Source organism: Trachinotus anak, unplaced genomic scaffold, assembly GCF_046630095.1.
Source record: "Trachinotus anak isolate AG129_WGS33_773 ecotype Australia unplaced genomic scaffold, CSIRO_AGI_Tana_v1 ptg000007l, whole genome shotgun sequence".
Classification (NCBI taxonomy): Eukaryota; Metazoa; Chordata; class Actinopteri; order Carangiformes; family Carangidae; genus Trachinotus; species Trachinotus anak.
Genome location: NW_027273858.1, coordinates 6098795 through 6125608, shown reverse-complemented (window position 1 = coordinate 6125608; position 26814 = coordinate 6098795). Strand labels below are relative to the sequence as shown.

Below are 26814 nucleotides of genomic sequence, written 5' to 3'. Positions count from 1 at the left end.
AATAGAACAGTATCAGGGCATCCATATTTCATAGAGAACAGCCATGGACTACAGTAGATTGCATCTACAACCGAATCCTCCTGAGGCTGTCTGGTTTTAGATATTTACGCTTTAAGCTGGTTTGTATCACACAATGAGAAATTTAAACAGAACCAAGTCTGCATATGACTTTTGCCAGTTCCCCCGGGAGCGTATTCATAAACCTGAACAGCCAAAAGGTAGAGAGAGGGGGCGACAATCATCCTCTTGTCTCGGGTTGAAATTGTGGCTGAAAAAAGTACAACAGAGGTGAGGAGTGATTGCAGAGGGAGCGCTGTGCTAAATTGATCTGGCAGTGTCAGTTATTGCTCCGAGGTGTTGCTTGCCGCGTGCAGTCACACATAATGGCACTGCGCTGTACACTGTATTATGAAATACAGAAGCAGAGGACACCTTGTAAATGTTTAATATTGAGATGTGGAGAGCAGGGCATGCTGTGAAAATCTGCCTCCTTTTCTAGAAGATTGGACATTTTTGTTAGTTTGTGAGAGCAGGCTACTTAACAAAGCTATAATTCAGTCATTGTTATTTATGTCTACAGCAAAACTGGCTCGTCCTGTGTGTTGGTTAACCACAACAAGTGACATAAATAGCTAGATATTTTTCATAGTAGTCATTTTTTTCCTATCATTTTCAGAGATTTATGGATTTGACAGCTGTTTTGTTCTGATTCATGACTCATATGTTTCAGTGTACCAAAACATTTACATTTACAGGCATAAAAGCTGCCAGTAAGCCACAGAACTTGTTAAAATTGCTTTTTTCTGAGGCATTTCAGAAGTACTAAAAACTTGCGTGAGTTCCAGAAAATCTGAATAATTCAGTATAATACCGTATAGCAGTCTAAGGTAAAGAGTCTGATGCTGGCATGAATAACACAGCTTCTGCCATACTGTGTATGTTACTGTATTAATGTGAGTTGACAACAGTGCCAAAGCTATACAATATAAAACCTCTTACAGCTTTCTTAATTCAATCTGGCTTGCTCTGTACCACTTCAGTTTTATGGACTATGTTGCCATGTTGGTCAAAACTAATCTTCTTATCTCTGTTTCACCGTATAAACAAGATTTTGCCATGGAAATGTGTAATTTTTGAAAATGAAACTAAAACAACAATAAACTAACAGCAGCATGTTAAAGTTATAAATACATATAACTTGCCCACATCTGAGATAATTCAGTGATTTAAATAGGTCTGGTGTAGTGCTAACTGACAGCTAAGCCAATCTGAGCTTTGTAGGTTTGAGAATGGGGATCCCATCTTCCTGTGCCAGATGCTGAAAAATACCTGCATCCATAAAAAAAAATTCAGAAAAATTGCCCCAAAAACTGTGGCAAGTGCGGATGAGATCTTGGCAGGTGAGCTAACTGATATCATATTGGTCTCAGTGGCTCCCCAAGACTGTTCCTGTCTTCTTTGTACTGTGCCACTTACTCCATTTGGGATTTTGTTCTCATGATTGTACATCATTTCATTCAATAAAGATCTATTGATAAGAAATAAAAGCTCTCACTGTCTGTTTGCAAGCTTGTCAGCTTGGTTGCTAACACAACTTTGCCTTTAAACTGCCATATTTCTTAGATCAACATGACAATCTGATGTCAGCTGCTCCAAACAATATGTGTACAAAATATGACTGACTGGTGAAATCTGATCGGACGGTAGGGATGAATACTCAAATTAACAATCTCCCATTTGAAAATGGTATTTTCACAGTGTATATCTTAGCAGGTGAAAATGTGAATAAATACCTTCAAAATTTCCATTAATAAACTGAAAAGTCCCCACCTGTGGTGGGGAGTAAAAACAACCAAGAAAGGCATTTTCAAAATAAAACAGTGCCCAATAAAACAGCGTGCTCTGAGCCCGAAAAAAAGTTTTCATACGTGACTTTATGTCAGAGGAATATACTATACATTAGGTATTATGCTGTGAAAGTACCGTTGAGAACAGTGCAGCACTATCAAGGCCATGATAGCGTAAATGATAGTGTAAATTACATAAAAACTGCAGTCAGTAGTTCTAAATGATATACAGCCTGAGCAGATTATTGTAGGTTACAGGAAAGTCAGACATATTGCTCAGATATTCATCTGCTCCTACCTCAGTGGACTGTGGTTTTAAAGAGTATAATTAAATTTCTCATGTATCAAGTATGTGCTACATTAGAGAGAAGGAAGAACACCTTCACTCACATCCTATCATCATCATGGCCACGGCAAAGATTTTCTCTCCATCTGTTGTCGGGGCAATGTTTCCAAAGCCGATGCTCGTCAGGCTGGTCATGGTGAAGTACAAGGAGGTGATGTAGACAGAGTCCTTGTTCGGCCCGCCCTCCCACTTCCCTGAGCCACTGGCGTTGAAGCGGTATGGTGTGCCCACCGTCTCAGCCAGGATGTAGAGCCAGCTGTCCATGCGCACGATGTTGGTTTCTTCATCGATAACTTCGTAATCTCCGATGCTGTACCTGGAGTGTAAATAAACAGTTATTAGACTACTACACAATTAGACCTTGAGATTGCATTTCTGTTAATGAGAGTTGAAAATGTGTTGCACACTTTGTAATTTTAAATCATGCTAGCAGCTTTATGAGGCTTTACTTAGGCACAATGGTGCTTAGCGCAAATTGCTACATTGGATGCTAACATTGCTGATGGGAATGTCATTAGTTTTGCAAGTATTTGGTCTTAAACCAAAATATTGGACACAATGAAAATTAAATGGCAATTCATCCAATAGTTATTCAGGCAAGTTACCAACCGGACAATTTGGATCACAATCCCCCTTCCTAAATTACAGCATTGAATAATGGCCAGTAGTGTTTTGGCAGAACATTATTATGTGACAATGAAGATGATCTTTGACCATCTGGATATAAAATGTCATCACTTCATTTGATCCTTGCAGACATTTGAGTTAGATCGTGTCACTTAGTAAATTAATTTGTGAATTAGCCTCTGGCCCTGGTTATCACCGCCACAGAAGCATAGAAACTTAGAGGGTCCTCCAGGAACCATGAATGTCTGTACAAAATCTGATACCATGGTAGATAAGTGAAAAGTCTTACCTGCTGGTGGCACTAGAGGACAGATCAGTCTGTTTGTTTTTGTTTTCTTTTTTTCTCCTAAATTGTTTGTGTAAAAACTGAGTTGGTTATTCATTACACCTCTGAGTTAGGTAGCGTCTCAGAGAAAGCCTTGGAGATGAAAAAAGAAATCCATCAGAATGCAAATCTGGTGAATCTGATGATGCAGCAAAAACTGTTGCTGTTGATGCTCTTATATCTGCTGTGTAATGAATCTGTCCAACCTTCTTTCCTTGTGACCCCTCATGACAGGATTTATGTCTCTAAGCTATAAGGAATCTTTTCAGTTTGAATCATTTTTAGAGGTCTCAGGAAGTAAAACTCAACAGTGTTTCACAAAAGAATAGCAAAAATAAGAGAAAATCCCAAAATATAACAGGATTTACATTTTCCTATTATTACCCTGGTGATTATCTAATATGACAACCACTTCCATTGTTTCCAATGTAAACATACTGGCAGTGGCAAGGAGAAAGGGAGGCTGCTGCTGTCGTGAGCGGACGTGGCTACTTGCTGTCATTGTCTGAGCTGATGATGGTTCAACTTTTCTCATCTGGACGCCATGACTCGGTGTGTGACCATGGCAACCACAGAAACCATACTGAGGGAAGCGATGCAGGAGCTATTTTTACTGGTACATGAGTGTGATTTTAGAGCAACACCAGAGTCGCTCATTCAATTTTGATTATACCGTCTGGGCCAATGAACAATGTTTATGATACTGGTTAGAGCCTCTGCACGAGTCCTGACTCACAGTTTGTGAACCAAGAAAGAACAATAAAAAAAAAAAACACTTAACTGTGCACATGAAAATGTGTTATTATGATGTGTGTAAGTGGTTATTGGCAAAAGAAAAAACTGGTGTTCATCATCATCCGTCTAGCATATTTTCCATATTTTAAAGTATGCAGGACATTAAGTTGTCATGATGGCATTTGCAACACTATGTGTGTGCATGTTTAGATATTCTCAGAAACATAATAAATCAAGCACAACACATGATGGAAACTTAATGCTTCTACCACACTTGCCCCCCGTAGAGTAGCTGATCTGATTAGACTTTGGAGATCCATGTTCCATAAATCTGCATATTAATGAGGAAAAACTAATTCTCATGAAACCACTATAACTCTTTCTGGCTTTATAGCATGAAAAACATACAGTTTTGAAGTGTGAAAACAAGCATGTTGACAAAAAATAACCACTAATTAATGTAATAATTAGCTTAATCATCAGCCTCATTATATCACCTGGCTGTGCTACTCATGTATCACAGTGATGGTAGAACATAGTAGTCTATCAGAATGTGTTATGTAATTTATAATTACATGTATTGCAAATCCAAATTAAACTGTCACATTTGTCTGTTTTTATTATTGTATGACTGAAAATAGGAAATCCTGACTGGGATAAATATTCTGGATATTATATAACACACTCAAATTGCAGTGATGGTAAAAGTGGTGGGAATAGATGGAGAATATTTACCAAGTTACCAAACATTTACCAAATTAAAGGTAATAATGAATTAATAAATAATAAATATCATGAACGTACCAAATGCAGGCCAGCCAGTGGGCAGCCAGTCCAAAAACACAGACCAACAGGACCAGTACAGCTGCCCCATACTCGATGTAGTGATCCAGTTTACGGGCAACCCGACCCAGACGGAGAAGCCGCACAACCTTCAGCGAGCTGAACAGACTGCTGATCCCCTACAATAAAAATGAAAGAGGAGAAAGATAGAAAGAGAGGTAGACATCAGAAACAACAGCATCAACAACATCATATAAAAGTTTCAATTAAACCCACTGTGAACATTAAGTATCATGAAGTGATTTACTCCTGTGTTTACTCATGGTCTGACTTCAACATCAAATATTCAAATATAAAAAAAATCTATGCCACATATATCAGAAAGCCATGCAAGAAAAGCAAATACTTGAAAGCATTTTTAAGAATCAATATGTACGTGTACGAACCTGTCTTGTAAAAACAGAACACACATACAAGATGAGTAAAAAACACAAGATTCAAAGTGTTAACATATGCTGAGTTGATTTTAAAAACATTCCTGTACAATGTGATGAAACTTTACAACTTCTAGCATTTACATAACCAGCAGCTAAATGTCTACTCAGCTGATCTGTTTATATTGAAACACCCACTCAGTGATTCAAACAGACAATTGCAATCCCATCCATCTGCTTAGCACTTCGGTGCTGGTGGTATTCTGTGCGTGCATGTGTGTGTGTGTGTGTGCACGCTGGGAGGGTTATTGATTTAGCTAATGTGCTGTGGTCTGCAATGCGAGTACAACTGCAGCGCTTGCTGTCACTTGATCTGATCTAGCTCCCTGCCAGAGTCCTCAGCTTCTCTGAAATCACTTTACAGATCTGAACTCCAAGACAATTCAATTACCAGTGCAATCGTGCCTTTGAGTTCCGCTGCAAACTCTACAAACACAAGTTGGGCAAAAAGTTAAACAGTGAATAGATATAAGAGATTTCATTGAAAGAATAGGTTGACATTTTTGGAAATAATGGTTCTTGGATAGATGAGGCTGCTTATTGTGAAGCTAGGGCCAACAGCATTAGCTTAGCTTAGCATAAAGGCTGGAAACAGAGGGGAACAGTTAGCCCAGTTCTTCAAAGTTCCAAAGTACAGTTACCAGCACTTCTGGCTCATCAACTAAAGCAATTTATGCAGTTTCATGTTAGTTATTTCTGTTAACAGTCTTTACGCTAGGCTAGGCTAAATGGGCCTGAACTGAAAACAGGCGGTGCTGCGATCATATTAGTAGTAGGCTATGCGTCTTATAGGAAACCAGACACCCTTGCTTATTCGCTTTCTTGTCGAGAATGAGATGAGGAGACTGATGCCACTTATGTCTATGTTTTCAGTGAAGTTAGAGCCAGCAGGCGATTAGCTTAGCTTAGCATGACCCAGAAACAGGGGCAAACAATTATCCAAAGTTAAAAAATAAACCTTCAAGCGCCTCCAAATCTCATCAGTTATTGATTTTGGACGGAAACAAAAATAATAATTGTAACATCTTAATTGCTAAACTAAACTTATTGACCCCTGGCTTGCATAGACATGAGAGTAGTTTTGATATTATCATATCACTCAGCAAGAAAGCAAATAAGCGTATTTCCCAATGTAAATGTGTAAATGTGTAAAAAAGTTGTTTAAATACTTAATTTTAGATTTTAAAAGTGCTGTTATTTTTTGTTTATTTATTTTTAGTCCCATTGAAAAAGTACACTAAATTCCTACAATTTCTTTTTTATATTGTTAGTTTCATGCCTTCCTTTTTTTTTGAAGGCTTTCCTTAAAGTTCTCTGAAAACTGAAAAGTTGAATATTTACAATTCCTTGAGGAAAAACTCCATTTGCTGAGGAAGATGTGATGTGATACTACTAAATGGACCTTGTGACAAGACCACTTTGTCAGCTGCTGTTTCAAAAATGACCCTTCAATCACAATATTCAGTTTAACGTATCATCAAATCACTGTTGAAGTAAGTGTTACAATTTTCAAATACCTCTGACTTTGGAAAGAAGATATTAATGTATTTCAAAGAACGTTTACTCTTCTAAAAGTTTCTTGAAAAATAAATTCTGTCTTGTCAGAGTACCAAAGGCTGAACAGTAGTTAGTCTATTAATTCTTTATAATGCTTTTAATTCTGTTTGTATCTAATTTGATTAATTCAGCATTTTTACCGTTTACTCTGTTGGTTTTACTGTTACTGTAGCCCTGTTACCAAGTCTTTCAGGGATGCAAGAACTTTGTGGTAACCATTTTATGATTCATAAGCCTATGAGTCCTACAATGTTCAATATTAAAACATCATAATAAAAGGGCATAAATTTCAGCTTCTGGCACATTTGGCATAATTAGTTAAATGCGAAAATCAAGAAAAGATGCTGTCAGAGTGGTCTAAAAGGAAACAGGTGGCTCTTATAATACACAGCATGTTGCATTTAGAAATGCTTCAATTAAAAGCATATTTTCAATACTGAGATTCATTTGATTCATTTGAAATTTTTACTGTGTCACATTGCTGCAATCAATTAGTCACCAATGACATGTTACTGATGACTGAATCAGCTCTTGTGCAGCTATAATGATACTATAGTAGAACATTTGTAGAAGACAATCAGATAGTTGTTGTCTCATGGCAATGACAAGCTTTTGCAGGAAAAAAGAAATAACACAAGTAGCACAAATCTTAACGTGCTTTCAGTGACATTTCTTTCATGCACTGATGCTTCTGTTGTCGTACTCTCATCAAGCACTACGTCTGAAATGTTGGTGCGAGAATAAATGTCACCGGAAATGTGCGAATGTTGTTTTTAAAGCCTGATGGAGATCTTATGTAACATGGTTGTCAAGTGTGCATGTGTGTCTACAAGTAAAATAAAACACAAAACTGTTCATTATCATATTCTGATCAAACTGAAGCCTACTTGAGTGACAGCTCGGTGGTTCCAATTCTTCTCATCACGTCCCATGCATGAACACAGGCAGAAGAGGAAGGGGGGGCCATGCAAACAGAACGGAGGAATGAAAAAGAAGAAAAACAAAAACGAAGCACAAGTAAGAGAGAAGACACTTGATCAGTAGTAAGCGATGAATAAACACATGAGAAAAATCAATATTTAATAAAAGGTTTTAAAATAAAAAGAAACAGAAAAAACAACTTTGTCTGTGTTTGTACAGCATGTGCAGTGTGACCAAAGCATGCACTGAAGAGCTCCACTAATTTGTCAGCTTTCAGTCAGACGGGAACATGAAGTGGTTCATTTGTTGTTGTTTTGGGTTATCAGTCATTAGAAACTGAAATGACACAGTGACTACGAGTTTCAGTCAGTCTCAAGGTGATGCACGGCGCTTTAAGACTGCCAAGAATAACTCTGACAGCCGCTCCTCGTTAATGATCTTTCCTTCCCTATTTGGAGACCTGTTGGGGGAAAACAGCCATCAAAGTTATTCATGTCAGTCGTTAAGGTCTGTAGCAGCAGCAGCAGCAAGATGTTTTGCTGCTGGTTTAATAACACGGCCAATTGTTTACTAGGTCTCATTTACCCTTGCCATGGATCGCCTCAAAGCAATTTGGGGCAAATTGGAGTCACTGAGTTGTTGCAGAGACGCGCTGGAAGATGATGCTGGAAGTGGACGGCCATAGCTTTGATGTTGGTTTACAGCCACTGCATCTGTAACCTTATCACAGGCACTTGTTCACTTGAACCTCACAGTAAATAAAAAGCGAAAGTATGAAGCTGAACTGTGAAGTGAATGGTTGAGGCTAACTGCTATTGTTGATTCTTTTTTATTTTAATCAATTGATTATTGTTTAGTCAATGAAATGTAAGAAATAATTAAACATTTTCAGTCTTTTTGGACCCCTGTTGTATAATGATCAGCATGGTCATCCACATGAGCGTAAACAGTGCATATAGTCAATGTCAACTTAACTTTTGTTTGTTTACAAGAAAATCTTCAATCAAGAAAACATTTGGTTTAAAAAAAGCAGAAGAAATCTGTGAAAACTTGTTTGAAAAATTACTTGTTTTGTCCAACCAACATGCAAACAATGTTCAGTTTATTGTTGATCAAAATTAAGGAAACCTGATAATATTCACAGAGAAAATTAATCGATTATCTAAATTGTTGCCAATTAATCAACTAGCTTGGGCTTTTTCCTGTGCTTTTAACAACAAACACAAGCTATGCCAACAATACTTTGTAGTAAAATGAATTCATTTTCATTTTTTCACACATTAAAAAGATCAAATAACACCAGCCTTATCTTTTCAATCACAAAAGGTGGTTGTTTTTCCCTTCTGCTGACCCCTGACTGTTTCTGCTCCGGCCACTAGAACTTGTCAGCGTTTCGGATGCTGAAACATTGAAAGACTAGAAAGGGCCAAAATGCTGGTCCTGCAAATACTCAGTGCTCGTTCTCCACCAACAAGCCCCTTTTTAAGGCATTATCACAGCATTTCACATTACCTCGTACTGTTGTGCTACCAGACAGTCCCCTGAGAGACGACGTACGCCGTGCTGCTCGCTGTGTGACAGACTGCGCCCTTAAATGCTATCACAGCATTTTACACAGCCATGTAGTCACAACAACACACACACACACACACACACACACATCATGAGACGTGTCACATTTAACCACACACAGGCACACACAGACACACAGAATGATGCATTGATATAATGAAAACCAGCAAGTGCAGGACCCTGAGGCTCCATTTAATCAATGTGTGTGTATGTGTGTGTTGGAGGGAGAAAACAGTGATCTACAGGAACATTTGGATCAGACTGAGAAGCTGTGGTTGCACTGTAAAGATATTTTCAATCAGATACCAGCTAAAGTAAGTATTGGCTGGATCTATTTTAACATAAAAGCATTCTGTAAACTTATTTCCCATCCATGAAATAAATGCAGGTAAGGAATATTATGTAATAACAACCTGTTTTTCTTCCATGTGTACAAGTAAAGACAGGACTGGCCAAAGAGAGAGGGTAAACCTTCAGTAAACCTTCAAACACCAGCACACAGTCTCATTTATTCATGTGGACGGTGAAACTGTAAAAAGTGACAAAGTCAAAATGCTTATTGGGTAAAATAACACGCCTTAGTTTGAATCACAGCACATGTTTTCCCATGATTTCGGCTTTTTGTCAGCTCTCATAAGGTGTTAATGGTTTCAGGGCATCTGCGACACAAGGGTGCCTCAGTTTAATAATGTAACGCTGCTTCCCCCAATTAAAATGTGCCAATTATCTCAGGATCCTGTGATAGCGCTCTAGCAAACACTCCTCGTTATGGCTGAAAATGTATACATTCACAAACAAGCATATTATTACTGCTTATTCAAACTTTAACTGTCACTATACAAAACAACAACCAGAGAACAGGCTACAGTGGTTAGTAAATGCGGTCGAGTGCCTGCATGGAAACCTAATAACCTGTCAGTCAGTTTAAAAACGATCACCTCTAAGATGTAACTCAGTTTAGTAGACCGAGCACAAGAACAATTTTTCCAATTTGTTGTCAGATAAAACTATTTTTCACTATCAAGATAAAACCAACAACTATTTACCACAATATTTCTGGACTTTTGAGGCTAATACCACAGTAATATTGATATTAATATTGATATTTGAGAGCATCATAAATCTGATAATCATTTATTGAGTGATAATATCTTCATTACATGTTTTTCTTTATATTTCTGCCTCTAATAGTTCACTAACTGATAAATGGTGATTGGTCACTTCAGAAATTGTCAGAAATTATTTCCAATTTATGACTAAATAAATCCTGACTGTGTAATTAGTGCTGCGACTAACAACTATTTTCATTTAGATTTATATACCCATATCTCTATCGATCCTGTCATTTTATAAGCTTGAACCAGGCAATGTTTGCTATTTTTGTTTAAAAAAATATGATGATTATCAAGACAGTTACAATCAGTCAACTAACCAATTAGTCGACTCAGTGTTGTTTAATCTCTTTTTATCATCAATTAATCTGCCAGTCATTTTCTCAATAAATATTTTGTCTATAAAATGTCAGAAAAAAGCCTGTCACGATTTCCCTGACCTGAAATTGGCGTGTTCCAATTGGTTGTTTTATGTGACCAACAGATTTAGTAAAACAGCAAATTCTCACACTTTAGAAGCTGGAACTGGCAGATGTTCAGCATGAAGTCTAATAGATCATCAAAATAGTTGCTGATTAATATTCTTTCAATCAACTGATCATCTCAGCTCTATGTGCAATGCCCTGGAAAACACACAGAACTGCCAGACCCACCTCATCTACGTTCTCGAAGGCGTTGATGACATCGTACGGCAGGCAGGACAGCAGGTCGATAACGAACCAGGTCTTCAGGTAGTTCATTCGAATCAGCTTGGGGTCTGAGATGACCTCGCCAGCAGGTCCAACAAATGTGGTGTGGAAGTTTAAAACGATGTCCACCAAGAAGATGACGTCCACGATGCTGTCCACCACCAGCCACGTCACGTTGTTCTGCTTCGTCTTGAAGGAGACGTTGTAGGGCACCATGATGGCTGTGTAGAAGGTGAGGATGAGGATGACCCAGTCCCATGTGGTCTTGAAGAGGCAGTAGTGCAGGATGATGTGAGGAGGGGTTTTGGGGGTCTCCTGCTTGTACTGAGGCAGGAGATCTGAGCCGAGCTGCAGTACCTGCCAAACAATGTGTCAGAAAATAAATACACACAGCAGGAGGCCAAAAATACTGTAGCTTGGAGTTTAATTTACGTCGTCTTAACGGTGACTCATAAAAATGCTAAGTCTTAGAAGCTGACCTGATATAAGAGACTCCTCTGTTCACAATTTCTCAGTGTCTAAAGTTTCCCCTCTAGAATAAAGTACTTGTGTTTTATGTTAGCTGAGAATTACATTTATACAGCACCTTCAATCTGTGGAGCAAAAGCCTCTCATATCAAAGTGAAAGTTCCCATAATTGATATAATCATTTATACAGAATGTGACACATTTAAACTTACATTTACTGAATAAAATGAGTGAAATAAAACTACTTGTATCCTCTGTACCTCAGCTAAGCGAGAGTGCTTGTGGACGTTCTCTCCTTTGTGAACTGTGGGCTGCAGTTGTTGTAAGACTCCTCTACTGCTTGTTAGAGCTCGAGTCAGTCGGGCAAACTTTCCCCAGCCTGAGGATTATAAACACATACAGTATGCACAGTCTTTAACATCATGACTTTCAAAATGTTTTCTGGGTCTGTGTGTTCTCTGGGGCCACTGCGTGTTTTCCAGACTCACACCTAGAGTACTGCCTGGGCATGCAGGGCATCAACAGCCTCAGAAAGTCTCGTCTCTAATTTGATGATATCTGAATTTATCTAAAATGTTCTCATACTGAAAAAAACTCATTTGCATGATCCCTGACACAACCCAGCCTACTCTGTAAACTGATCCTGTTATGGGCCTGGTGATAGGTCACAATTTCATCTGACATGGATCCTTTTGGTCAACGTTTTACTGTGCATTAATCACAACTGTAATCAGTGGCTTTATTCATGTTTATACATCTGTTGCTAATGTTTTGTAAAGGCACAATAAGCCATTAACAAGCACATGTTTAGGTTTTGTATCCCATTACTCGTTGCTACATTTTTATCTAGTTATTAAATTCATCTTCCTGCGGAATTGAAGAACTTTTACTGACACTACTGTTTTACTGATCCATAAAGAATTACCAAATGTTAACTAACCTCTTAATCAAGGATTTCACTCCTATATAGTCAGACTCAAGATGGACAGTTTCTCCTTGCGAGAGAACCAGAGATATCGTCTTTTTTATTGCACACATTCTTCTTTCTTGTCAAAACCTGTCGCCTGCATTACCCACAATGCAGCTCAACACTTTGGTCAGAAATTTGTGCGCTAGCCTCAAGCAGAGCTGAGATCAGATTGTTTCATTCTCAAGCTTGTAGTCTTCGGATCCAACTGACAAGTGACTCATTTGAGGCAATTTATCAGACTTCTTGCAGATCCGTCTGGAGTCACAAAACTTTTTCACATATGCATCATCATGCTCCACAACCTGAAAACAGGCTTTGTGTGTAAAATCAGTGGAGTTCTCCTAAGAACTGTGCAGTGGAATTAGAGTGTGCATTGCCTTTTTAGATCTGTTTTAAAATTATCTAGATTATTATTATCTAAATTATTTAGCCGCTAAATAGCCAAATATTTTACTCAAGAGTTGGTGGAGGCTAAAATGTGAGCTGAAAAAAGAGTGAATAGTGGACTCACATTTTCCAGGTGGATAAAAACAGGCTGGGTGTGATTTGGATAGGTGGGTGGATGGGGGAGATTCCTCCCATATTTTCCTGCCCATTATATTATACTTTAATTCATTTATTAAAAAATAGATTAAAATATTCCTGCAAATGAAGAAGGTAAGTTCACATCGCAAAATTGTTTTATCAAAGTTCATAATTATTCTATAAATTTTAAACTTTAACGACTCCAAGAAATGGGCTAACAGGCTGTTTCATAGTCTATATAGCCTCACTGTGCTTCATGATTTATTTTCATGAATAAAAATGTGCTTTGTTCCCAGATTACACGCTAAAAACACGACACAAAAGATGATAATATGAATTGTATCTACAGCTTGTTTCTGAGGGGCCAAAAAAAATCTATTATTGTAGGTTAAAGAAAGACTATGTTCATGGTAAAGAGAAACAGAGGTTGACTGCTGATAGCCTACAATCAGATGTATCCATCCACCCCGACCTCCTCCCCCAATTTTCTTTTTTTTCGCTATAGTATAACAGCGCCACATTACCTTTCATTTGCTATTGAACACTGCACAAATACTGCACTGTATTTCTGTTTTTATAGGACTAACTACAGCCACCTTCTATCCAAGCAGTCCAAATCCATGCTTGCTATTGTTGCCTGTAGCCAAGCCTCATGTAAGAGAGGGTCCAAGCTAATGTCTTGATGCTACTTGTTGATGCTAAAGCCCCTATAATCTCACCTCCCCATGCTGTTTTTGTCACTACTGCTTGTTTGTAGTCGCTCTCTTGTACTAATTCATGTTCTATTTTGGCTGTCTGCAACAGTTATACAGTCCAATGAACCTATTTTTGTGTTGTGTGCTGATAACTGTCATTGATGGGGTTCGTATTTGACTGAGTGGATGCACAATGCACAGGGTCGAATGGTGATTGTTGGCAGACTAGTGTTACCTCTGCCTCTCAGCAAGCCTATGCATCAGAAAGTCATTCTTTTTGATAGAGGGCATGAAGTTGAACAAATTAAATTTGTTGCCTCTAACCTTTGGAAGAATCGTCTTCAATGGGCTGTTTAAAGGCTGTTATGTCACTGAACGTGCAGAGAAACAGAACCACTTTCTCTTGTTCATTTCGAATGGGAGCGATCTTCACAAAAAACCAAACAGGCGTCCCTGCAAGTATAAAGAGAACAACACATATTTAGCTACAACATCTGCTTATTTTCAGAGGAAATGACACTGACCCTGTACATATAGCAGAAATCTTAATTGCATGGTGTAAAGTGAAGCAGAAAATGTTCTGGACTTTCAAAACTTTCCATGTTTCCCTGTAGCACCTGCAAGCAGAGGAAGGCTACACCTGCGAGTGGAAACAAACACAGCATCACATTTTTCTGGGGAAGGTTTCTCTGGTCTGGCTCTCAACCAATTAGCACATTTCTACAGAGGTAGAAATGTTCTGGGCTGCCTTTGAACTCAGCTCTGTATGTTACTGAGGCTCTGAATACATTTGCATGACAAGAGAGTGGAACCACATTTCTCTCTTTCCTTACCTATGGCTTTGCTACTTACTGTTCTTCTTGTACATCAGTATTTCAAACGAGTTCATTTCATAATTCTCGAATGTTAGTCGCACTTTTTCCGTCGTGTCCTTGTCTGTGAGCTCCCCGTACATGAAGCTGGAAAACACAAAGGGAAATAACAATTTGAATATTCAACACACAGCGTACATTCATTCTTGCACTAAAGGGTGCTGAGGAAGTATAGCTTCATTAGATTGTGACTTTGACTGCACCTTTTTATATCTTTAAACTGAATTTCAACTTCTTAAATAAAACTAAAATAAATAAATAAAGGCAACAAAATAATATAATATTTATGAAGCGTTACACCTAATCTGTGGAGACCAATTGCTAACTGCTTCTTAGAGACCTCTGGAGAGGTACACTGCAGAATTAGGCTCCATTAAATATAGAGCAGCAGTAGATTAAAATTCATTGAAATGTACCATGAAAGCGTAAAAAAGATAAATGCAGCCTGGTGTCTAATTGACCAAATGCAAAGAACCCCTCAAAAACAAATTAAACCTGGAGATGGGTCAAGCAACCATGAGCACATTTAACCACGCTGCAGAGACATTCATCTCACTTTGCTTGTTACTGCCACCCTCAGTAGCAACATGTTCCAGCATGATCTAAATATAACTTAGTTTGTTATGAAATACAAAAGGAAGGCTAAATTTAATGAGACTACATTCTGACGCGGCAGAGACTTTTCAGACCAGTGCTTGATGTAATATCACTGATGAATGTCCTCTCTCTTCTTCATTCTCAGAGCCAGGAGGAATTTTACTTTCTTCAAAGAAAAAACATTTGAAAACTATTCCTCAGATGACTTCCTTGTCATGCATGAAAAATTCCCACAGGTTCGTCACTGTATGTTTACAGGATCCAGTGTAGAAAAAAATATATACATAATTGAAGAGAGACAGAACAAAGTAAGAGCAATTGAGATGGAACATCTTTGATCCACAAACATCTATATCATAAGAGGTTTAGTTATTACACTTAACCACTCTGGGGAAATGAGAATACATTTTATGCTTGAGTCATCCTCAAAAACATCAAACATCCACACTCTGCGAATGTTTTATGACCTCATTATCAGGCTCATGAACATGTTTTTTTTTTTTGACAGATAATTAATCTGCATTGTGCTGGTCCAAACAAAGCAAAGAAAATGTGGAAAAAGCTTGTAAAAATAAAATGCTGTGCCACTGGTAACAAAGAGTGAAGAGATAAAAGCTCCATTTAAATGCATAATAACAAATGGAAATGTTTTGGGGATGAACTGGCAGTGTGGTGCTCTTTGTAAGCAAGACTAAGAGTCTACAGCCATGCTAGTAGCTCTGTGAGGCTTTAACCTAAATGCCAAAGTCAGTGTCTCCACTTGGAGGTGATATCATTAGTTCTGCAGGTATTTGTTCATAAACCAAAGTATTGAACAAATTTAAATCTTGACCTGAAGATGGGGCTAGATGAAAAGATATGGGCTCACCGAAGATATTACTGTTCATCCTCAGGGGAACATGAATATCTGTACCAATCTTCATGAAAATTAATCTAATAGTTGAGATATTTTACTCGGAATGAAAAAAGTCAACCTCATGGTGGCACTAAAGGACAAGTCAGGAGATCACCAAAGTCATTAGGTTTCATCCTCTGGGGATCATAGTCGGGGCTGCAGAGCAGAACAAGAACGGCTGTCACCAACTGCAACTAGCAGGCTAGCTGTTTAACTGTTAACAATGGGGTGGATCGCAGCGACTGAACTTTTATAATTAAATACCTGAATATAGCAGCTTTTAATGACACGATCTGTACAATTCATCTGAAAAGTAGATCATATGCCAAACTACCTTGAGCTCTGTTTTCGTTAAGGGTCAAATATAAATTGGTTGTCATTTCCCCCTTTTTGCATGCAAATTTAAAATTGTTCCTATAGAAACCACTAATGAATGTACAGTAAATAAGGGAGTTTTAATGCAGACAAACATTGCAGGGACGTACTAGAATAGTCATAATGGTGTGATTTTATGCATCAAATTATATATATATATATATATATATATATATGGTATTGCGTTATAGCCTAAATATTGCAATATTATTTATAGACCATATCAGAGAGATAAAATGGAGACAAAACTTAGTCTAGTTTAATTAGCTCAAGATGGATAATAACCATGAGATTTCACATTCAAGTCAGCAGTGTGGGAACATTTTTGTTATCTCCAACGCCCCTGAAAAACAAAACAACTGAGGTTGTGCTGTGGAGTTTCGGAGAGGCACGATGACCAGCGCAGAACACGCAGCACAAGACCCTTGTTTTTCTGCTTTATTCAAACTACTCAGAGAAAAATGATACATGAGCTGATTTTACTGTATCTGACATCCATGAATGATACTTACTTTCTCCAGCAGAGAACAAACAGATCAATGAAGTGAAACAGTATTGGTGCAACATCAGCTCAAGAATCTGATTATCTAATACTTTAATGGAAGTAATTTTCTGAAATTTATAGTAATATTCATACACATAAAACGAACTGCATATAAATTTAAGATATACAAAAAAACATACAAAAACATCCAGTTTGAAGATTTTAGGTCTGTTTTCCTTTCTCTTACAAACACTAGACTCCACTCTATCTAGCAACCTAAAAATAAACCTTAAACAAATCGTCACACACACTGTTCAATATTTGTATTGGCAAATGTTCTGAAGCTTATGTTTAGGGACCTGAGGGTCTAAATCAGTAATAGCCGCAGTGCTGGCTGTGACAAACACCATCTCCCACAACAGACGAAATCTCCCACGGTTTTCAAATCTGGCAGCACCAACTGTTTCCATGTGATCCTATTAATATACTGCTTCCTGACATGTTTATTACTGACACAAGAAAGTCATGAAATTGTTCACTCAAATAAGAATACTACTCGTTCAAAGAATTTGTTTTCATTCCTTTATGAGAACAGTTTTGTAGAGAGTGCCCTGGGGAAACCACATCCACAGTTTTACTGCCACAGTCAGTCATATAGAGGGAGTTTCAGTTTTTATAATCTGATTACATCATAGATTTGTCTCTTATCTTACGTAGTTATCTGGTTTCTGGCTTTGCAAGAGAACCTAACCTGTATCTACACTTTCATCATTTCAGGTCAGTGCCCAAATGCCCATTTATGAGGTCAATGCCCTGATTATTTCTCAACTATTATGATAATTAATTAATCACTTTGAGTCGTCTTTTGGAAAGAAATTTCAAAATCCATTGGTTTCAGAAATGTAGTTCATTTCTAGTTTCTTTAGTTTCCTATGATAGTAAACTTAATATCTTTGGATTTTGGACTGTCTCATCTGGCCTGGGAACGCCTCGGGATCCCCCAGGAGGAGCTGGAAAACACTACTGGGGAGAGGGACATTTGCTTGACCTGCTGCCATCACGATCCGTCCTCGGAATAAAATAGATGGATGGAACAAGATATTTGAAGACTTTACCTAAGGCTTTGGGAAATTGCAATGGATATTTTTTTTTTTTTACCATTTTCTCGTATTTCATTGACCAAGTGACTGATCGATTAATTGAGAACACAATCAACAGATTTAACAATGATGAGAAAAATTACTAATTGCAGTCCCAAGACTCTTAGTCTTCTTTTTAACCACACTTAAACACAACACTGATTTACTGCAGATGCTGCCCCTGGCGAGAGGTAAACCACACTATTTGCTTTAAAAATCTTCAAAAACACTGCACATGGGAGATGGTGGCCTGTAGTGAGAACTTGCAATATAATCTTTTGTTTTAATTTCACTTAATATATGACTGCATGGGAAACAGATCGAAAACTGTATACACCTGAACCTGATTACATTATCCTCCTTATGTAAGCCTCTTTACCACTTACCTCAGAATAATGATGCTCTGCCTGGTAGTAGGAGGTGTGAATACAAATAAACATAAATAGATACACAGAATTGAAAATGGCTCCTACAGAAACACACCTACAAAATTAACTCATTGTATTTTCAGACACAAACCTATCATAGTACTTGCAAGCACTGCAAAAGTCCATGTCTATATGATACAAGGAAGTGAGTGGGAGCACCACACAAGTGTCTACTGCAGGCACCTACAGCATTAAAACAAACCTTGTAAAGAAATGCCTCCTCTCTCTGACTGTAGTTTATCAGCAGCAATGTGATTATTTTAGCTTTGACAGCCAAACTCATCCAGATTAGCAAAACAGCTGTAGCCATTAAAAGTTCTTGCAATGTCATTGGCTAATCTTTGTGTCAAAATCATAACTAATTGGTACATCTTCAAATTTAGCATGTAAACTGGGGGAATTAAACAAAAACAATAATTAACACTTCATGGTTGTATGCCTCCACCACTCAGACTAGTTTCAGGTGACATCCCTGTTTATCCTTAGTCATACAAAATATTAACCATTTGTGTGAAATCTTGTTGTTATTGCTGTGTGAAGTCTTAAGTAATGGATAAAAAGTGTTTTGTGAGGTCACACTGACTTTTGACCTCCAAAATCTAATCAATTCATCCTTGAGTCCAGGTGAATGTATTTACAAAATTTGAACAAATTCTCTCAAGGTATTACAGCGATAAGCCATGTTTTGTGAGGTTACCGTGACCTTGTCCTTTGACCTTTGACCATCAAAATCTAATCAGTTCATCCTTAAGTGTGTCCATGTGACCGTTTGTGTCAAATTTGAAGAAATTCCATCAAGGCGTTGCTGAGAATGGGACAGACGTAAAACCCGAAACCACCATGCCTTCAGCTCTGGCTGCCGCTGGCTTGGAGCCATAAAAAGGTTCTCTCATCATAGAGCTTGTGTAATTGATGAACTTAAATACAGTATATGAATATATTTTAGCATTTGAAGAGTAACACATCTTTACCAAGACACGCTTACCTGCAGGTGCTGCTTTTCTGCATCACCTCTGCTCTGTGGTACCCTGACAACTTGCAGAAACCATCGTTGCTGTAGACGATGGGCCAGTCCACTATCTGAGCGTTTCCCAGCACAAAGTTGGTGTCTGTTTGAAAGTCAATGGGGAAAAAAAACAGGAAATAACTTGAGAAGTTAAGAGTTAAAAACAACAATATCCAAATACTTCAGTTTGGGTTCAGAAAAGGCCTATTACACATGATATAAATCAAAGTCAAGGATTTGGTGGAACTACAACTGAACTTTTATTTCAAAGTAGTTAAGTTATTCAAAGAAAGAAAGGCCACAACTACAAAGCAAATGTTAGAACAAAAGTATACAGAACAAAAAGTAGAGTTGAATTTTCTAGTGTTTAACCATGAACTTTTGAAGTATAAAGAAAGGACTGATGTTCACAGAAACAGAAATTGTCACCTTCAACAACACTGTTTCTGGACAAGCTAAATTTATAGGGAAGAAAACAAACACTGAGCATCAGTGTGCTTCCGTACTTGTACTGGGCAGGTCATTTAAATTCAGTGAATTATTTGGTGACGATATGATGGCAGTCATTCCCACAGCATAGAAAAAAAATGGAATCTGATTTTATATCCTTTCATTCTGTGTTTATTTAAAATATTTCTAGTTTTATAATGTTTCCCCTATCATTACTGAGAATGACTATCCCTGCCTTTAAGAGCTAACACGCACTTAAAAGATTTTCATTAATGTCCATGATGGTCTATGGCCCATTACACACTCAGTGTGGGTATACACAAATGTAACCCAAACACAAACTCTTTGCTTCTGTAGAAAGCATCTAAATGTCTTCGTCCTTCCTCTTCTTCCTTCACTTTTGTGGTTTTGTATTAGTAGTTGATCTTTATCAGTATGTTTATCAAGAAGAGCTTGTGTTGCCTTTTTGTGTGCTGCTGACACAGAGTATGTAACAGGCTTTGTTCGCTGTTTCAAGGGTGTTTAGGGGGAGAACAATAGCTATGTTTGTCATTGAATGGCCCAATCTACAGGTAGTGAAATATCCCTTACTGGCAAACGCATTCTACAAATATTAATACTTTCTGTAATTGTTTATGAAATTTTATGTACATTAATTTTCAGATGGCATATTCTGCGTATTCAAATATTAGCAAGGCTTCCAAGCAAAAAACATATTCATGGTTATAACGTTAATAAGTAATCACTGAGTTTCATGTACATTTTATCAGCCTAGTTTGTTTCCATCCCATTTCTAAACCTCAGCTATTTTATATTTAACATTCACATTATGTTATCTAGAGTCATTACTTAAAACTGAAATGGTCCTGATGTCATAACACATGAAATGAAACCAGGATAACGCTGGTATTTTTCATTTTAACAGCTGGTGTTTGAACTAAGAATGATGACTGCAACGTGCTAATGACTTAAGTTTTGCCTGGCTTAAAACAAATGGCTACACACACTATGTTTGTTTCAAGTTCCTGATCAAATCATAGTGAAGGCAGGGACATACATTACGATTGGAAATACATAAGTATCATATTCAAAAATATCACAATCATAATTTGAAAGACAATTACAATACCTCATTAACTGCATGTTATGACTTGACATTTTATATCAAATAAATGTGCACGAAATAGGAATCAGGGAAAAGCAAGCAAAAGCAAAATTTTGTTCCACAGATTAGATCAAAAACTAAGATTTTACTGTACAAACATGTGACATTAATGGATGGTTTTACTGATTTTGTTGAAATAATTATTAAAATAAAGTAAAACAATCTCACATCTACATAAGTTGGAAAAAGGTAAAGCTAAGCAGATGGTTAATGGTTTTAAATGGGACAGGAGAAATGATGCTAACTGGGGATAAAACCAAAAAAATAGTTAAAAAAAAAAAAAATATATATGTCAAATCTGAGTGCAAACCACCGTTCTATGCAAACACATTACAACAATGTGACGACACAGGGGTGAAAGAGCAGGAGAAGGGGTTAAAAACACGTGGTATAAAACACACATAAATACCATTTCATACAACATATGAACACACACAAAATAAAAATGACATTTAAAAGCATGAGAACATAGATAAAATGTGATGCATGAGATGTTCCATGCCAACGTGTTATTTTACAATGATCACATGAATGTTAATCTTGTAATTAAAGAAGCATAAAGTCCAAAGCTCTATGATTATTATTAGCCCTGGATTTGTTCATTTACTGCTGTGTTGCAACAAATTTTCTAAAACACTTTCATAAAAATCTCAACATGTCTAATCCGTTAGGTGCTTTGTAAATTAACAGCATTTGGTATAGAACATTTAGTGATACATTACAAAGAGATAGATACTGTAAAGAAAACATAAGCAGCACGCCAAACTAAACTTTAGAGTACCTGTCTGTCTATGTGACAGTGTCCAAACTGAAATTTTTGAAAAGAAAAGAAGGTTAACAGATTACAGTGAGAAACATCTGCTGAATGTCAGACAAAATAAAAGGGACGTGTTAACCAAAAGAGAAACACAGGTGGTTACAACACTGCTGTGAAATCACCAATCCTCACAGTGTTGCTCTGACCTGAATAGTTGCTACAGGCTAAAAACATGAAAATTTGTTTAGCTATTATTGTCTGATTTATCAAGTCATGAGGCTGAAGGTTAACCTTGTTCACTTGTCCCCAGGTTGACAGCTAATTGTACAGAAACGTATGACATTTACCCAAGGTGTTGCTCTTACCATACACTTAAGCAAATTAAAGGTACCTCTGCAATTTTCACCATCTAAAGGGCAAAAGTACCAATACCACAGGATAAAAATACTCCACTACAAGTGAAAGTCCTGCATTCAAAATCCTACTGAAGTGAAAGTACAAAAGCACCAACAAGAATTAAAAGTATTCTTGGAGAAAAATGGCCCCTTTCAACTATTTCATATACAGTTTAGTCAAGAGGTTTCCAACCCAGGGGTCACAAGACAAATTTGAGGGGTCATGGGATGATTAATGGTGCAGGAAAGAAGAAGAAAAAAGGTTGTGCTACACAAATTTCTGTTCATTTTACAGACTCCTCCCTTTTGCTGTTATATTGGATACTTTTGCCTCCTTGGGTCTCAAACAATTATTTAAATGAAACTATTTGAGAGTTTTATAGGGGGTGTATCTCTCAAAGACATCTGGAGGCTGGGGCCCAAAACAGTTGGGACCCTCTCAACAGCCTGTTGTATTTTATAAGCTGATTATATCATATTTCAGCTGTCTAAAAAAAGCAGTCAAGTAAATACTACAATATTTTGCTCTGAACTTGTGAGAGAAATATTTGGTTCTTTACGGGTCATTGTTTAGTTGTCTGGTCTTCAACTTTACTCGTTCAAGTTCGCTATATAAATGTAAAAGGTAACAATATGTTAATGTTGTGCTTGCAACTAGTTTCCACTGCCCCAAGTGGCCACAAAATCTGTTACTGCAGGTTTGTAGAGTTTAAATGAGCCTTTTCAAACGTTTTTCATGCTAGCTGTTGCTTCACCAGCAAGATTAGCCTCCTACACTTCCTTTGCTGCTCCTCATCGCTCAACACGTCATCGTTCAATTAAACTTTAGAGTACAGCTACATGGGATATACCTCGCTTAATTTTTGAGACCTTCCAAATATTTGAAAAAAAAAAAAAAAAAAATATCCAAGAACTCACCTGAAAACATCCATATTTTGCATGTTAGCTTAATTTTTTTTAGACGTTCCAGTTCTAACTTACAGGTAAGGTACTTAATTAGGATGCTATTAGTTGCACCTGTGCTTTTCCTGCTACAACAAGTGAAAATGTCTGATGAGGTCTGAATGCAGATAAAGGTACGTTACATAAAGGCAGACTTCTGTATGTTATTCCTTATATTTAAAGAATTATATTCACACGCTGAGCTGCTGGAAATTAACATGAAAATCTAAAATAATTGTTCAATTGTAGCACAGAGCTTATTGTGGAAGAATGCCTACCACCCACCACCGCATCTCATAAGTCACTTCACTGTTTCTCAGTGGATTGATTAGATCACAGTCAAGGCTCTTTTGTTTCTAGCTTCAGAGAGATTTACTACTTGCTAATCCATGGAACGCCCAAGGTCGTTACCAAAGCAGACTACACATCCATAAGACATGAGCCTGTCCTTTTGTTTTTAAAGAGTGGATTTTTAGGGTTTTGTTTTTTTTAATAAACATATAGGTACACCTTAGAGAGTCAAATATCACACGGTTCATCTGAAGAAAGACTTGATCTGGAGAGATGCAAGCACCCTTTCTGAACAAGTTATTCCCCTCTGTCATAACAAATGTTTAACCTAGATATGTGCAACAGGGGCACAACTGACAAGCAAGGCCTGGGATGCACAGATACACATGTTGGTTTGGCGTACTTCTGAGGGCCCTGACCATAAATGATAGGAAAAAAACCCCAAACCTTACTTTGATAAAACCCTATTGAAAAAAGAAGTGATGCTACCTCGAGCCAATTAAGTGGTGTCCCCGAATGCGGCTGGTGACAGGCATACACACACAAAGCTGCTGGTTCTGTTTCACAGCTAGCTGTCTAATGTCGGAGCTCTCCAGTCTGTCCTGTCACTTCCTATTGGATCTAATGCTACAGAGAAGCCAAAGGGTTACTCACACCAATGTCCAAAAATACTATTAGACTTCCACCAGAGTTTGATAAGCTTCAGCTTTCAAATGTGGTTAATTGTCTTCACATCTTGACAGCATACAGTGCACTAATTGGCCACTAACAGAAGTTATAGACTGCTTTTTTTTTTTTTTTTTTTTTTGGACAAATCTATATTTTAGAGGAGTAGCTAATTTATCACTGTTATTAATCTAATCTACTGCATTATTTAATATGATTTTATTTCCGGTTTTTAAGGCTTAATGTCGTTTCAGTGGCGTTTTTATCCACAAAATTAAAAATGCAAAAAGAAATGTAGCCTATGCAGCAGTGTTGGGCACAGCCTGAGGCTTCCAGTACTGCACTCATCCAGATTCTGTTGGCTAATATGAGGCTTTAAAAGACATTAGCAACAAAAGTTTAATAATTCAATTTTAAACCTATCTGCAGCTTAAAGGGGAATCGGGGTGAATAATACAGAAGGCATTAGTGTTTCACTGGAGATCACACTGATCTCTGACACAGTTCTGCACCTTTACATGTTAATGGAAATGAGTTAATACTCTGCTTATACTTAACCTGCTTTTGCATAAAGAAATCAGTTTCCAAAGTAGACATTTCTGGTCCTTATCATTTTTTGAATTAAGACTTCCAGTTGTGTTATGTAATCAGTAGTGCATTTAGTGATTAGTAACCTGGCTGCTGCCTTTTTCACACTGCACACACTCCTGCATGGACTCCCAATTGGGAATAAGAGCTTTGTGACAATCTGAAAATTAATACACTAATTAAAATAATGTGATGTGCAGGAATCGTGCGATTTTAAAACCACATGTTTTAACATTGCAGCATTTTCTCCCTTTGCTACGTAGCTCAATGTGGGGGGGAAGAAAAAAAAACTTTCTATCACAGATTAGCCTCTTTCATTTGTTAATTACGTTAATTGGTCGACAGGTTTGATTTAAACAAGCTCTCGGGGCAAATGAATGCGCCCAGTTTCTACACCAGGCTGGGTTTTGTTTCCATGTTAAAATCTTAGATCGTTGGAGCATATGGACCCTCCTCCTTACCGTTCGACCGTCTCACAATATTCTCCAAAAAAGTATTCTGAGGGGCCACAAGTCCCCTCCGACCCCCCGCCATCCTGCCTCTTCACTCAGTCTGCAGGTGAAGCTCCACTCCTCAGGCGGCCGTCCGTGTCCATGGTCTCCCCGGCTCTGAGACGCTGCTGGTTCCTTGGACAGGGGCTGTCTGGTCTGCTCATTAGCCGCCTCCTCAGCCCGGTGCGCTGCGCTGGCGCCTCTTTACGCACCTCTCCTCACCGTACAGCAGAGGAAAACAACGCCCGGGCGCAGCGCACAGGAGGGGCCGCGGCTCTGCGCCTCTACCCCCCCCCCCCCCCCCCCCCACGGTCATCGCTTCCAGGACCTGGAGCTCCATCTCCTGGACAAAATAATGTGTACTCTGACAATTCACTGCGCTGGTTACTCAGTTAGCCTTTTCACTCTCTACTAGCCTACTATATACTTCTACTCCACTACATGTCAATTTGATAACTGAAATCAATAATAGGCTACTGCAGTATTTTAGATGATGTAGGCTGCAGATATTATAGATTAAGACCAAATTCACAATCTGCCTTGGAGCATATAAAGTCATTAAAATCAGTCCCACCTTTACAGTCAAGGTTAATCCAATAATATAACATAGTATATTCTTAATTGGACCATTCAGCATAGCAAGTTCCTTTTTTGTACTTATATATATATATATATATATATATATATATATATATATATATATATGCTAATACTTTGCTTTGCATGTCAATATTATTCACTTTTACTTTACTTTGAATGTATGATTTTGTATGACTAAATGTGTGACTCCCACTATAACTTAAGTAAAAGATTTGAGTACTTGTTCCCTCTCTGCTCGTCCACTACAGTTAAAAGGGGAATACTGCACTTTTACTATTGTTTATTAAACTCGTAAAATGTATTGTTAACTTAAAAGATTAAATTAAATATAAGATTTGTGGCTTGTGAGCCATGACAAAATAAAATTCAGCTCGGGCCCCTTCTCACATTTCAGGTGTTTGTTTGATACATCAATAAATGATAAATGACATTATTTTTGAAAGCATCCTCACTTTCAGTGCCTACAGTGAACTGCAATTAAAACTGTGAATTGTGTTGAGGAGAGGAGAGGAGGGAAAGCTTCCTGCAGTCGACCCAGGAGGCTTCTGGTTGGTTAAATTTTCAAGGATTAATCTCTTACAGTCAGGTTCTTGAGATGGGTGTCCCAAAGGAGCGGTAATACTGCGCCATGTGGATTTTTTTCTCTTTGATTTCTGCAGTAGAGTTGGCCCTTTCAAAGAGTTTTCCCATCAGCTCATTAATCCTGTTCAATTATTTTGGACCCTGCAGTGTTTATACTAACACAAAGCTCAAATAATGCTTCTGGTGACGACATTCCCATCAAAATTAGACAGACAGTACAAAAACAGTCTAGGTAAAAAAAAAAAAATGTAGTGAAAGGTTTCCTCGCACCTGTGGTTTCTGTAAAACCCAGAGGATCGCTGCTTGTCTCTCTTCTCTCAGTCTGGTTTCACCTGTTGTCTCAGGTGTAAACCACACTGATGGCTACTATAGAAACCAGCAGGGCTCTGTGTGCTGCAGAGAAGCACTGAATATCCCTGTTTTAT

The 26814-nt window shown here is 37.8% G+C and overlaps 1 protein-coding gene across 4 annotated transcripts in view; it reads right to left on the bottom strand.

Moving 5' to 3' along the window:
• The window catches only part of kcnh1a (potassium voltage-gated channel, subfamily H (eag-related), member 1a), a 40795-nt gene extending 14965 nt beyond the window's left edge, over window positions 1-25830 (bottom strand). The window contains exons 1-10 of one of the 4 annotated variants that reach the window (XM_071480085.1): window positions 23148-23286; window positions 21859-21885; window positions 19442-19565; window positions 14519-14625; window positions 13991-14119; window positions 11737-11855; window positions 10973-11365; window positions 7602-7628; window positions 4685-4842; window positions 2238-2509 (exon numbers count right to left, since the gene is read on the bottom strand). In XM_071480085.1, coding sequence (XP_071336186.1) covers window positions 2238-2509; window positions 4685-4842; window positions 7602-7628; window positions 10973-11365; window positions 11737-11855; window positions 13991-14119; window positions 14519-14625; window positions 19442-19565; window positions 21859-21885; window positions 23148-23157 — 1366 coding nt within the window. In that variant the 5' untranslated portion in view covers window positions 23158-23286. Of the gene's footprint in view, window positions 1-2237; window positions 2510-4684; window positions 4843-7601; window positions 7629-10972; window positions 11366-11736; window positions 11856-13990; window positions 14120-14518; window positions 14626-19441; window positions 19566-21858; window positions 21886-23147; window positions 23287-25177 lie in introns of those variants that run through there. The other 3 variants (XM_071480083.1, XM_071480086.1, XM_071480084.1) reach the window with 3 other exon arrangements.
• Window positions 25831-26814: the final 984 nt, after the last annotated feature.